Here is a 12,907-nt window from a genome sequence, read left to right as displayed (position 1 = left end):
TGCACCCTCGGGGATAACAGCGCTCGGGGAGCAAGGGGGGCATGGGGTGACAGTGACTCTCCCAAAATCCTTTGGCATTGCTCAGCCCCTGCCGGGTTAGCACAGCCATAGTTGAGTTGTGTTAATTTTTTTTCTCTCTCTTCCCTCTTCCTTTTTTTTTTTTTTTTTTTTTTTTTTTCTCCCAAGCCCACTGAGGCAGAGAAGAGGCAAACTCAGCCATAGGAAGGTGGCTAGTGATGTCACGAGTTTGGTCTTTTCAATAAAAGCAATGGAGAAGGGTCTCCCTCCCTATATATATTAGGGGAAGCTTCTGTTCTTCATAATAAAAAGAGCAGCAAGGGAGAAAAGCACCTGCTTTTAACACCCTTTATTTAGCCTGTAGCTGTTCCAGGCAGAATCAAAGCTCTGTAGACTGGATTTTTGAAAAGCATTGACTTTATTTTTTAAAATTTTTTATTCATTTAACTTTTTTTTCCTTCTTTTTCTTTTTTTTTCTTTTCTTTTTTTTTTTTTTTTTTGTTAATTTTTCTCCTTTTTAAGCATAGAACATAGTTTTGGAAGCGATTGCTGAGAAGAGCAACCACTGTTGGCCAGAGTGATCTCTGAGAGGCACAGACAGCTGTAACTCAAGGAAAAGGTGAAGTGATAAATTGAGAAGAAACTTCAGGATTCTGAGTTTATAGAGGCTATTTACTTTTCCTGAGTCTGTAAAGGATGATGTGTGTTGGTTTTTGGTGTATTTTTTTTTTTAAGAAATAATTTCTGGGGAGAGAAAATTCTAAAAATATTTGATGGAAATTTTACTTTTAACATGAGCAATGAACCTGATGAGTTTATGGGGGTTGTTTTCTGGGGATGTCACGATTATTTTTAATTAGTCGAAAGGGCAGTGTAAATCAAAGACGCCTGTTAGCTATACATTTTAATTTATAGCCTACCAGGCGTTCAGGGAATTTATTTACAGCATAAACGATTTAATGTTTTCAGCATGATTTCTATTTCAGCCTTTATGGTGTTTCATTTGCCTGTGTGGTGTGGAATCTGGGCTTTTAAATCGCGTCAGCTAAACTTCAAATAACCTGCAGGTAGAAAAACGCTTTGCTTTGCGCCTCAACCCTTCCGGAGCGCCTGCTTTGACTCGGGGGCAGGATGAGAAGGAGCCGGCACGCCTCAGTGTGTTTTGTTGCGGCTGGTGATGGTGTTGGGAAAGCATTCCCTGTAAATCAGGCTGTCAGCGGCTCCGCGGGCTCCGGGAGCATCCCGGGATGCTGCGGGCACGGAGCGGCGCTCCCAGGTGTGCGGGGAGCTGGGCGAGCAGGGCATTCCCTCGGGATGGGGCTGGGGGCGAGGGCAGCGCTGCCCTGGCTCTGTCCCCGTGTCCCCCTGGAGCAGCGGGGCAGCGCCAACAGGCTGCAGAGGCGTCACCGTCGCTTTCACTGCGGTGCTGTCCCGGCATGGAAAAGTTTGGTGCCTCCAAATTTTGTGTCGGTGCCCGCCGTGTTTCGGGGATAACCGGGTTTAACCGGGATTAACCCGGGTTAGCCGGGGCTCCGGTCCCCGCACAGCCCCGCGCCCTGGCCAGGCTGAGAAGCAGGGCGAAGTGGAAGGCGAAAAAAAGGGAGAGGAGGAGAAAACTTTCCACTGGTTTACTTTTTTGGCCAGGAGCGCCTGTGTTCATAGAGCGCGAGTCCTCCCCCCAGCCCTGCCCCTGCGCTCCCCCCCTCGCCGCACAATTAATTAGCATCATTAGGAGCCGACCCTCCGGCTAATAGGGACCGGCGAGCAGCCACGGTAGGTGCAAGGAGAGGCGGCGGCAGTCCCGGGCAGCGCTCGGGGGCTTGAGCTAAAAAGCGCTCCCAGCGATGGGAGGAATCCCCGCGGCTGGGGAGACGCTGGCCCGGGGGTAAACACAGAAAGGGAGAGCTGGAAGGTGAGCGGGAGAGGAGTGCGGCTGCAGGAGATGCGGAGAGCTTGCTCGGAGTGCTCGGGGTCCGCTCAGTGCGTGTGCTGCCGGGCGCTTCCCTTTCTTCGCTCCTCTTTGGAGCAGCGCTGACTCCCAGTCTCCGTTTTGGCTGCGGGTGTCCCGCCCGGGCTCTCGCTCTCTCCGCACATGTTCCTAGGGCGCCATCTCTTTGCAAAAGCCTCCGTCCTGCCGCAGGTCTCCCAGAGGCTGCTCCGGAGCGTGTGAACATCGCGGGCTGCAGCCCAGTCCAACCTGCCGAGCCAAGCGTGATTCCCGGCCCCTTCCCAGCCCGACCTTCCCGGCCCCGGAGCCTCCCGCGGCTGCCGCTCCTCCCAGACCGCTCGGGCTCTCCAGACCTCTGCTTGCCTCTCTCCTGGTCACCGCTTGCCTCTCTCCTTGTCACCGCTTGTCTCTTTCCTTGTTGGGGACCAAAACTTTTCTGGCAGCTGGAGACGCGAATCTGACCCTTTTTTTTATTTTTGCAGAGGTATTACTGAAAGGCAGATGTGGGGATGCGTTCCGCCTCAGCCTGTGTGTGTGTTTTTTGTGTCCGCGCGTGTTTACAGGGAAGCGAGCAGCTGAGCTGACTTTTGGGAATCTTTCCTTATCTGCAAAGAGGGCTTCTGCTGTAGCATAAAGCCCTGAGAGGGTGGCTTAGCGGACTAGAACTAAGCAGGGCTCAGGGAGCTCGCTGAACCCCGCTCTAACCCCGCTCAGACGAGAGCTGGATGCTTTTTGAACTAACACCGAGAGAGATCTTGCCTGCGGGCAGCGAGAGACAGAGAGAGGGAGGGAGGGAGGGACGGAGGGAAAGAGGGAGGGAGAGGCAGACAGCAAGGAAGGGAGAGAGACAGAGCGAAGTTTGGAAGGAGTGAGCCGAGAGCTCAGAAAGTTTGTTTTTCCTTCAGAGCCTCGGAGCTGGTAGAGCCGGAGCGGGGACTCCTTGAGGACGGCGCTGGCGCATCTGTCCCTGGGGACTGACCTCTCTTTCCTTGCAGGTTTTTAAGCCCCAGGGGGTACAATGTTCGCTAAACTCTTCCAGCAGTGGAGTTTCGCGGTGTTCCTGCTGAGTTATTCCGTGCCCTCCTACGGGAGATCAGTCGAGGGGATCAGCCGCAGACTGTGAGTTTCTCTTTTTCTTTTCTTCTTCGCCTTTTTCTTCTAAAGAAAGAAGACGGGGGCCGTGGGGATGGAGGGAAGGAGGGATGGAGGGAAGGAGAGATGGAGGGATGGAGGGAGGGAAGGAGGGATGGAGAGAAGGAGGGAAGGAGGGAGCCCAGGAGGTTCCGCAGCGCTGCCGGCTCTGTGCGGGGCTGGCCCGGGTTACCTGCCCGGGTTACCTGTCCCAGGTGCTCACCTGAGAGCCAGGAGGAGGCATTGGGGAAGGAAAAGGGCGTTTTGCAGCTGTCTGACCTTACAGAGCTCCGGGGAAGGCGATGTGAAAGCTCAGGGGCTTCTCTTCCCACACAACTTGGGTGATTGTTGTGCAGCTGCCCGGGACCCTGGCAGGGAGCATCCCGGTTTATCCAAATGCTGTGTGTGTGTTACACTGAATTACAGACACTTCCTGGGCTCTGGCGTGGAGCCAATATTGATAGGGGTAGGGGAAACACGCAGAAGTGAGGGACATCGTGACACTGAGGTACTGAACAATTTCTTTGGACTTCTGCCACTTCAGGGGGGAAAAAAACTCCAAAGGGAGTCCAGTATCTTACTTATAGGCAGAGGCATATTTTTTGATAAATGATAGTGTAACTTAAGACAGTCTGTTCAGGAAATGACCTTTTTGCTTCTTCCAAAATAATCAGCCTGGTTTATAGTAATGCCCGTACACAAAGTGCAGGAGAGGGCTCTGTGCTGATGCAGGAGCAGCTCTCTCACACATCCAGCTCACTGACTTTCTCTGGACTTGCATCAGATTTTCTAAGGAAGAAACACCTCAGCCACACTGGGGAGGGCTGTATTGTTATGCAGTTCCAAAGGAAGCCAAGTTGGAGAAAGAGTGCTGGAAAACCCGATCACAACTTACAGGGAAACATGACACAGCAAACAATTTCAGATGGGTTTCCTTGTAAATGTTTTATTGCATACATAAAGAAAAGATCTCCAAATAGCATTTCCTCTGCCAGTTAAGCAACACACATAATAATAATAATGATAATTTAAAAAAAACCCCAAACACCCAAAAGAAAAAAAAAATAATTACCCCACGTGAAGCGACTTCAGACACACCTAAAGTTTGGCACCAGGTAGAGAGCTATTACAAATCTCCTACAGCAAATTGTGTAGAACATGTTATTGCTGATAATGTTACAGTGTATTATTCTCAGTCCATTAACTTTTAACTGCTTTGTACTCCTGAAAGCTGTTCTTGGGCTATTTCTTACTTTTGGGACCATATTATATAGAGAAATCAAACTTCAGTTTCAAAAATAAATAAAAAAAAGAAAATAGCTGAAGTGCAGTTAGATGCTGTTATTTTCTTGGCTAGGAAACTCTGAACTGGATCTAAGCCAAAATTGGTTATAAAAAAAAGAAAAAGATTTGCAGAGAAATACTCTTTCTCTTTTTGAAGTTAGCGTAGTTCTAACACTTGTTTTTAAAGGTCAGGATTCCCAGCTTCCCCATTCTGTCCTGACAGGGGGGAAGAAAAGTGTAAGCTAACCAGTGAAAAGGCATTTCTCAGCCCCCTCTTTGCTCTGGCATGCAAAACACACACAAGAAACCAGTCAGCTGTCAGTTAGTGGCATTCGTGTAGTTTTGTTTGTGGGCACAGCACAAACACAGACACCACACTCAAACATGTGTCCTGTTTTAATATCACCACAAACCATTCCTAGAGTTAATGGTTAATAACTCATTTAGGCTTCGAGATTTTTTTCTCTCAGTCAAAAACTTCAGCCAATAGTGGATGAAAATACTGAAGCACATTATTATAGACATGCAAAAATAATCAAAATTACATAGGCCTGATTCTACAGACTTTGCTGAAGCAAAAAGCTCATGGCAAGCAGCAGCAAATTTTCCCAAGAAAAGGTTTCCAGACATATTATTTGTTATAGGAGTGCTTTAGCTGCTAAAGAACTTCTGAGAAACCAGTAATGTCTCAAAATGAAATTACATATTTTTATCATCATGTCCAGACATCGCAGCATCGTGTCCCTAGATCTGTTCAAAATATTTTTCTGAAGCCTGAGATAGGTTGAGCAGATTTCCCTCCCTTTGGAGTCAGTGGCAAGGGCACTCACAGTCTTGCAAAATACAGAGAGCTGACTGAATCCTCCTCAGTTATTTTGCTGAATTTAGGATCAGACCCAACATGAACAGTCAAGGATAATGACAGCTAAATAAGAGCAGCTCTCTGAGATAGAAGTGGTAGCTTGAAGAATGTTGCCTTTTAGAAACGCTAGATATCTCAAGGAAAAAAAAAAAAAACAAAAAAAAAAAAAACAAAAGGAATGTGCCTGAAAAGAGCAGCTTATCTGGAAGTACGTGAAGTCAGGATAGTCACAAGTCATGGATTTCTGCTGCTCTCCCCATAAGGAGACACTCAGCCTCATGTGTACACAGTGTACTTGGATCCAGTAATTAGTTTGGATGCTCTGGTCAAGTACAAACCATCAACATCCCTCCCTCAAAAGTGTCTGCCACATGTAAGCTTAGCATTTACTGCTCTTGGTTTGGGTACAGGATCCTTCTCCTTGGAGGAGAGGTGTGTTTTACAGAAGGATGGAAGGGACCTCTAGTGGGTCATCTTAACCCTAACAGCCTGACGTTTTTTTCCGTATTGTGGCCAATATGTGAATGCAATCATTGCAGCCTCCATTGCCTTCCTGCTCTGAGTGTGTGGGTGAGATATTGTTGATATCTCCATTATGAAGCACTCCTTACATCAGTCCTCTTGGACAAGCCTTTCTCCATGGCTTACAAACACAGGAGCTGTTTGAATAACTGAGGCAGAAAGAGGCAGGAGGTCACAGAGATATGTATCTACCACATCTTTGTTTCAAGGAGGTTTTTTTTGGTCTAGAGTATACAAAGGAAGCTGGTAGGCAAAATGTAATCCTTAAGTCTGGCTGAGTAATAGAAGTCATGTGAAATGTAACACTACATAATGTTATACAATCATCTGGAATAGCAGAATGTTATTTGGGGCCAGACTTGATGCTAAATATCATACAGACATTTAAAGAGAAACCTTCCCTCTTTGGCACACCAGTGCCTCACACGTCAATCCCTGCATTATTTTGGAAATGCATACTCACTCAAGATGTAGATCTTGTAATGCTCTCTGACTGCCTTGTGTGTACTGGAACCAAATGTTTAGCTCTCAGCTCTGTAAAATGGAATAGGCTTTCAATCAAGAGGACTTTAATAACAGGCTTTGGAGAGTCGAGATTTTGTCACAGTGGGGAAGTTGACCAAATGCACATTAGAGGATTAAGGCAGCTTTGGGTTGTCTGTGATAGAAGGAATTATCCTTGGTAGTTCACAAGAGGCAGTAGGAAAGCTTTGCTCATCACATGAGACACTGGTTTACACTCCCTAAAGAAGAGAGATTTCATACACTTTCTATGAACTAGGAGGGTGAAAGCAGAACTGCATTTCCCATGGAAATTTGCTGAGAAAACAGGCTCCTGAAGCTCAGAATGTAACCCGAGTCACACTGGACAGCCTGACAGGCAGCACAGAGGCAGTCAGGGTGAACACAGGGTGCTGGGCTTGCCACTCAGGCTGACCCTAATGAGAAGGGTGTTGGAGATGGCTCTTGTTCAAAAAACTTCTTCTGAGGCAGATCACAAGCTTGTGCTAATGGTCACAGCTGCGCTGAAGGGAAAGACAATATAGGATCAGCTGAATGCATTAGCACATTGCATTTTTGCTTAGGGACATTTAGAAGAGGGGCATAAAATATTTGTCCTAAAGGCTGAAGTCATCCAAAACTGATTTTGGGACGCTTAAACCACAGACAATATTTGATGACATGCACTCACAAGCCTCTGTGTATGCAGAGCTGATTTTGAGCAAGATTTTGACAGTCATCTTCCAGTCTCATTGTGGAATGGGGGAAAGCTGCTGTTTGAATTTTGCACTGAGCAATAAAGATGTAGTATCACTTCAATCCATCACTTGAACCCAATACTCAGAAAGTATATTATATAATACTCTACAAGACAGAAATTGAAGGGAATGCTCTTAGAACAGAGCTGCCTTGAAGTTGCCAACTACCAATAGCTCTGCTGCTGTTCAAGTCATAAACCTGACGAGTTTGGCTGAGGGGACTGAGAAAGAGAACCTGCAGAACACTCCCAAATATTTTGCATTTTCAAATCTGGAAATGGAGCAGGAAAAAGAGGGATGGGATGGAAGGAATATTCACTCTCAGTGATGTGTCTTCTTCCAGTTCACCTGCATGCAGAAACCACTTCTCATCCAGCTAACTGAGCAAATGATTGTAGGAATAGCAAGGCAGTGAATGGATTTTCTTTGGCCAGTGAGAATCCAGTCACATGCCATATCCTGATGCAAGAGGAGAGATTCCATGGCCAAACTCTGCATGCTGGAGTAGAGCAATTGGAAGGATGAACTGCATTATTGTATTCATGGGAACATAGCTAAAATCCCAGCTTGTGCTCTGTCTGTGGTTCGCAGCACAGCTGTGCATCTATTCCACTTCAAGAAAAAGGCATGTATTTTCTCACATTTTCCCTGGTTATTTATTATCCAGGTGTCATTTGTAGCTTCTTTCCTCAGATGTTTAATACATTCCTTGCCAGTACAACATCTCTAAAAGACAGATAGCTACTCAGCTCCCAGTTCCTTGAAAACAAGGCAGAGCTCAGTGTACCAAAAGGTCAGGATGAACTCTGGAGAAACCACTCTAAAAAAACAAGGATGCTCTTGAAGAAGATCTAGTGAAGAGGGTTAGCATAAAATTCAAACAGCACAGCATACAAGAAATTTGGCCCCAAAAATTCACACTTCAAGCAATACTAGGAGGGCATCTAAAGCCATAATTAGACACAAGTGAGCAAGCAGTAAATCCACAGGAGTGGCTGAGGCTCTTCTCTGCTGATGCTCAGGCTGCCTCCTTGGATAGCTCATTATGGACTGAAGTGCCTGTGCTTTAGGCACCCAAATTCAAATATTTTTCCCTTACACTCCTGCATTTGCACTTATTTCAATGTAGGAGTAAAATGCACTTTTATGTGCTTGTTTATGTTTTTGAAGTACATGACTGAGCAGAAGAGGATCACCAGAATGGTGCTGTATAAACACCGCTTCCAGCTCCAGCACAACTGCTGGGTTTCCCCTCTCTTGATGCATTATCTGACCCTTTAGTTTTCCTATCTCTGAGTAGGAGAGATAGGAACTGCCTTCCTGCTTTTACTGCCCCAAGTGTGATATATTAAAAGTCATGATGCTTTCCTAGAACAGGGCAGTGACTAATCCAGCTCCCGTGGTGTGTGATCGGTCAGCTGAGAATTATTACCGGCTTAGGTCTTTCTCTTCTCTGCTGACAGCAGCTACCCTGAGGATGAAGCAGGACTTGCTCCAGCACTCTGGCTTCACTGGATGGCTCCAAGCCTGGTACATGGTCACTGTGGCCACCACAGCCAGAGAAGAGAGGAGCTTTGCCAAACACTGGGCAATAACCAAATCCTAAACATTTTTCCCCCTCTCCTCTCTTTTCTCCCTTTAGCAAACGGGCTGTATCAGAGCACCAGCTACTTCATGACAAGGGCAAGTCAATCCAAGACTTAAGAAGAAGAATATTCCTCCAAAATTTAATCGAAGGTGTCAATACTGCAGAGATCCGTGCAACGTCGGAGGTGTCACCGAACCCCAAACCTGCCACCAACACCAAGAACTACCCTGTCCGCTTTGGCAGTGAGGATGAGGGCAGATACCTCACTCAGGAGACAAACAAATCACAGACCTACAAGGAGCAGCCCCTGAAGGCGTCAGGGAAGAAAAAGAAAGCAAAGCCTGGAAAACGTAAGGAGCAAGAGAAGAAAAAGAGGCGAACCCGCTCAGCTTGGCTAAATCCTGGCTCGTACGGCGACGTCGTGACCGAGAGCCCACTCTTGGACATCTCTGTTACTACACACAATCAAACTTTAAGGTAATTCTGCTGTATTCTTTTGGGGAGCATGCCATGTGTTTAACTGAAGTTGTTGTCCCTTGGTGGGAGAGGCTGAGGCCAAGGCCTTGCTCAAATTGGGAGTAAAAGCAGATTTTTGTGCTCATGACCTGGCAGTAGCTTTTCAAGCACAGTCTCTGCAGGTAAGTGCCTCTCCCACCTTGCACTGGGGACAGAGCATTTCTTTCCTATGAGACACAATTCACATAAACAACTTATTGCCAAAATCTGCTTCCTGAAGCTGAGTAGCAAGTGAAGGTAATTCTGTAAAAAGGAAACACATCACAGTCAATTAATTTTCCCTTCCTGCTTTAACCTTAGTGCATCTCACATCGTATCTTGGTCCCACACTTGGGCCTCAGCAGATTGAGAGCTTTGACTTTTATTTAAGGCCTTGCATCCATAAAATGGAGAAGTTTTCTCTCCTTCCTCTCAACACCTCCCCTTTTTGGCAACTTTCCTACCCTTGCTTTACAGTTTTTCATTTCACAGTTTAACCTTAGGGGAGAACATGGAAAAATTCTCTCTCAGTAATATCTGCAAACAACGCAGACCGGCCTTTCACCATAAAATTTTCCCTGCCATTAGGATTTTCTAATTCAGCTCCATCCTTTTGCCAGCTTGTGAAGCAATTACATTGCTGCTTAAAAATGTTTGGCATTGCTCTTGGAGAGGGACAGGCTTCCCTCATGCATGACAGCAAAGGGTTTTTAGGGCAGTGGCCTGGAGACATCAGCCTAGATGTCCCAAGTGAATCATCCCCTTGCAGTCATCTCAGCTTGAGTGGAAATCTGCACACTTAGAGACAAAGCCAAGGATTCCACTCTTTATTCCTCCTCAAATGTTTGCATTTCATCAGCAAAACTCCATCCTTTTCTCTCCTCCTGCCCTTCACCTTGGCAGAAGAGAGACATCTGAGCAGTGCCACTTGTTTGCAGCAAATCCCTTGGAAAGAGACACCAGCTGTGGGATTTACTGAAAATCCAACCTGGGTTTAGTTTTACAGGCCACAGTTTGCAATGTGCTCCATCGCCTCAGCTCGTGCTGGCATCTACAGGAGCTGCCAACACCTGGGGCTGGGCACTCAGACCATGGGCCAGGATATCCCTGACATAAACCAGGGTATCCCAGACCATGGGCCAGGGTATCCCTGACCATAAACCAGGGTATCCCAGACCATGGGCCAGGGTATCCCTGACCATAAACCAGGGTATCCCTCACCATCAACCAGGGTATCCCTGACCATGGGCCAGGGTATCCCTGACATAAACCAGGGCATCCCAGACCATGGGTCAGGGTATCCCTGACCATGGGCCAGGGTATCCCGGACCATAAAAGAAATCTAGAATGTAGAAAAAAACATCCTAGGGAATTTCAGCAGTTCATTTTCTTGCTGTGCTGTCTTTGGTGTCCATCTAATGGGATATATAAAAGAGCTGCAGGTACAACCCTGCTGATTTTCTCAGTTCAGCCTTTCTGTTTGAAGTGTGTCTGGGTGGCTGAAGGCTCTCAGCTTTACTGTGGAGCCCAACATCCAAATGCAGCATTTCTCACAGATTCCTAAAAATGACCTGCATTTTAGATAATTAATTGGAGATTATTAAACAAGGAGAATCCTTTAAAAAAGGAAAAGGAAACTCCTCCTTCACAACTACAGAGAACATGTTGATTCAGCCCTAACAAACTTCTAGTACCTGAGTTTTTAGTTATCTCAGTAGGCTGGCAAAAGATATGAACTTTGAGCATGATTTTCACTGTATCTCTGTGCTTCTTTTCTGCTGGATTAAATCTTCATGCCAATTCTCTTTAAACAGTCTTGTAAACAAAATTATGGGTTTAGGTCTAAAAAAAATGCACAACAATAATATAAACTCTAGATCTTTTTACTTACTACAAGGAGTATCTCATGGAAGAAGCCAATCTTGCTAAACCTAAGTCCAAATCACAGAATGCAACTTGCAAATTATCATTAGTACAGAGCCCACTGTCAAGATGTGGCTGAGCTTAAACTTTAAAACCAAGCCTAAAATCCAGGCTAAAATGAAAATGTCACCCTCCTAGAAGTAGACTTGAGTAGTGCAGACACACACACATACAGAGCCATGCTGTATTAATTATGTGCCATTGTTACACCTCTTGGAGTAAATCTTGAAATGGACCTTAAATTGTTGGAGGAGGAGCTTCATGCTAGCATTTCCATCCCAGGCACTTTCAAAGTTATTTCTCATGGACATTCCAGCTATATTTCCATTTAAATTAAATTAAGGTGCTCTTACTTAATTTCCAAGAAAACCTTTTAAATGGATAAACTCCCAAATTATAGATGTACCTTCCCTTTTAATGTGCATGCTAAGAAAACCTTTTAAACTCTCCAGGAGCTGAGTTTTGTTGTGTCTCACATCCCATGGGGATGTTACCCCCAGCTCTGGTGATCAGTCCTGCAGCAGAGGGAATCCCCACTCCATCCTGCATCTCCACATTCCACCCTCGGGTGCTTCCCAGGGAACCCCTAAAAAGCACATGTGCTGCTCACAGGGACAGGAGGGGAAAAAGCACCTCAACCCTTCAGCATTTCCTGCAGCACCTCGTGTTGGAGTACAGGGAGTCCACTGAAAGCTCTGCTTTGTTCTCATGGGGAGAGAGCTCACAGCAGCCTGCAGCACCCCCGGGAAAGCTCCCAGCTGATTGCTGGATGCAGCAGGAGCTGCAGGGTGACAGCATGGCATGGTTGCTTTCTCTCAGGACCAAGCTGTCTGGCTCCAAGAGAGAAAGGTTCAGGATTAGAGGGTTATTATTCAGGATTATTTTCACTCAGTCAGGCACAGGAGGAGATGCTATCAAGGGTGTGCCTGCTCCGAGCCCTGTGATTTGCTCACACACACCACAGCCTAAGGGGTGGTCTATCAGTGAGAAAAAGAGACCAAATAAGCTCCATGGCACTGTTTCAATCAGAACATGGCATCACACCCCAGCAGAATTACAAGGACTACTGTATTTTTTTTCAGCACTTGACATTTTTATCATAGGGTGATACAATTCTACTGCCTGTAGCATCACAAATCTTCTTGCATGAGGCTCTAACTAAATTTAAAAAAAAAAAAAACAAGCCCCTTTCCATTTCTCTGAGGGTGACAAACTGTGGGTCATCACACTCCTAGAGGGGTTGCATTGAGAAAAACATAACAGAGATCTTGAATAAATGTCTAAAACTGTGACATGGTCAAACAACCACTGGCAGATAGTTACTAGCAGGGCACATCTGTTACAGTCTGTGGCACTCTTGATATTGATTCTATGTCCACACATTTGAAGTGAAAAAGTGAAAATTAATTAATTTTTCTGTTTTTCCTGTCGCTTCTTGTCTTTGCAGGAGGCGCTGACGTTTTCAGCAAGAGATATTTGGAAGACACATTGCAGTATTCTGTAATAGTGAACATATGGGAAGTATTAAAATATTTATTACCTGTAAATATTGTAAATGCTCAGAATAAAACCTTTTCCCCCCATTGCTCTCTGAAACTGCACATTTGGTTATTGTGAATTTTCCTTTTTTTTTTTTTTTGGCTAAGGCTAAGACAATTCTTATTGTCCCATTTACCATAATTTATTTTGTTGACTGGTGTATTTATTTTGTGAACGTATCTTGGTGCTGCTGACTTTCTATATTTTTTGTAACATAATGCACTTTAGATATACATATTGAGTACATTGATAACTGACATAAAATGTTCCTGTTTTGTGGTTGATTTCAATGAATGCCTACATACAATTGTCCAAACTGATTTTCCTTTGTGCATGTA

The 12,907-nt window shown here is 45.5% G+C and overlaps 1 protein-coding gene across 1 annotated transcript; it reads left to right on the top strand.

Moving 5' to 3' along the window:
• The first annotated feature begins 479 nt into the window (after positions 1 to 479).
• Positions 480 to 12,629, top strand: PTHLH (parathyroid hormone like hormone). The gene is made up of 4 exons (XM_058023096.1): positions 480 to 637; positions 2,962 to 3,085; positions 8,667 to 9,089; positions 12,478 to 12,629. The coding sequence occupies exons 2-4, from the start codon at positions 2,985 to 2,987 to the stop codon at positions 12,485 to 12,487; spliced, it is 534 nt and encodes a 177-aa protein (XP_057879079.1). The 5' UTR covers positions 480 to 637; positions 2,962 to 2,984; the 3' UTR covers positions 12,488 to 12,629.
• The last annotated feature ends 278 nt before the right edge of the window (positions 12,630 to 12,907 follow it).

This window comes from Melospiza georgiana, chromosome 4 (assembly GCF_028018845.1).
Source record: "Melospiza georgiana isolate bMelGeo1 chromosome 4, bMelGeo1.pri, whole genome shotgun sequence".
Taxonomy (NCBI): domain Eukaryota; kingdom Metazoa; phylum Chordata; class Aves; order Passeriformes; family Passerellidae; genus Melospiza; species Melospiza georgiana.
Note: the sequence above shows the minus strand (reverse complement) of the source record. Positions and strands in the feature narration are given on the sequence as shown.

Bases quoted from the DNA above. Each gene is read 5' to 3' on its own strand.
- PTHLH (XM_058023096.1), top strand. From the start codon at position 2,985: ATGTTCGCTAAACTCTTCCAGCAGTGGAGTTTCGCGGTGTTCCTGCTG. The intron at 3,086-8,666 runs GTGAGTTTCTCT...TTCTCCCTTTAG, and splicing joins GAGGGGATCAGCCGCAGACT to CAAACGGGCTGTATCAGAGC.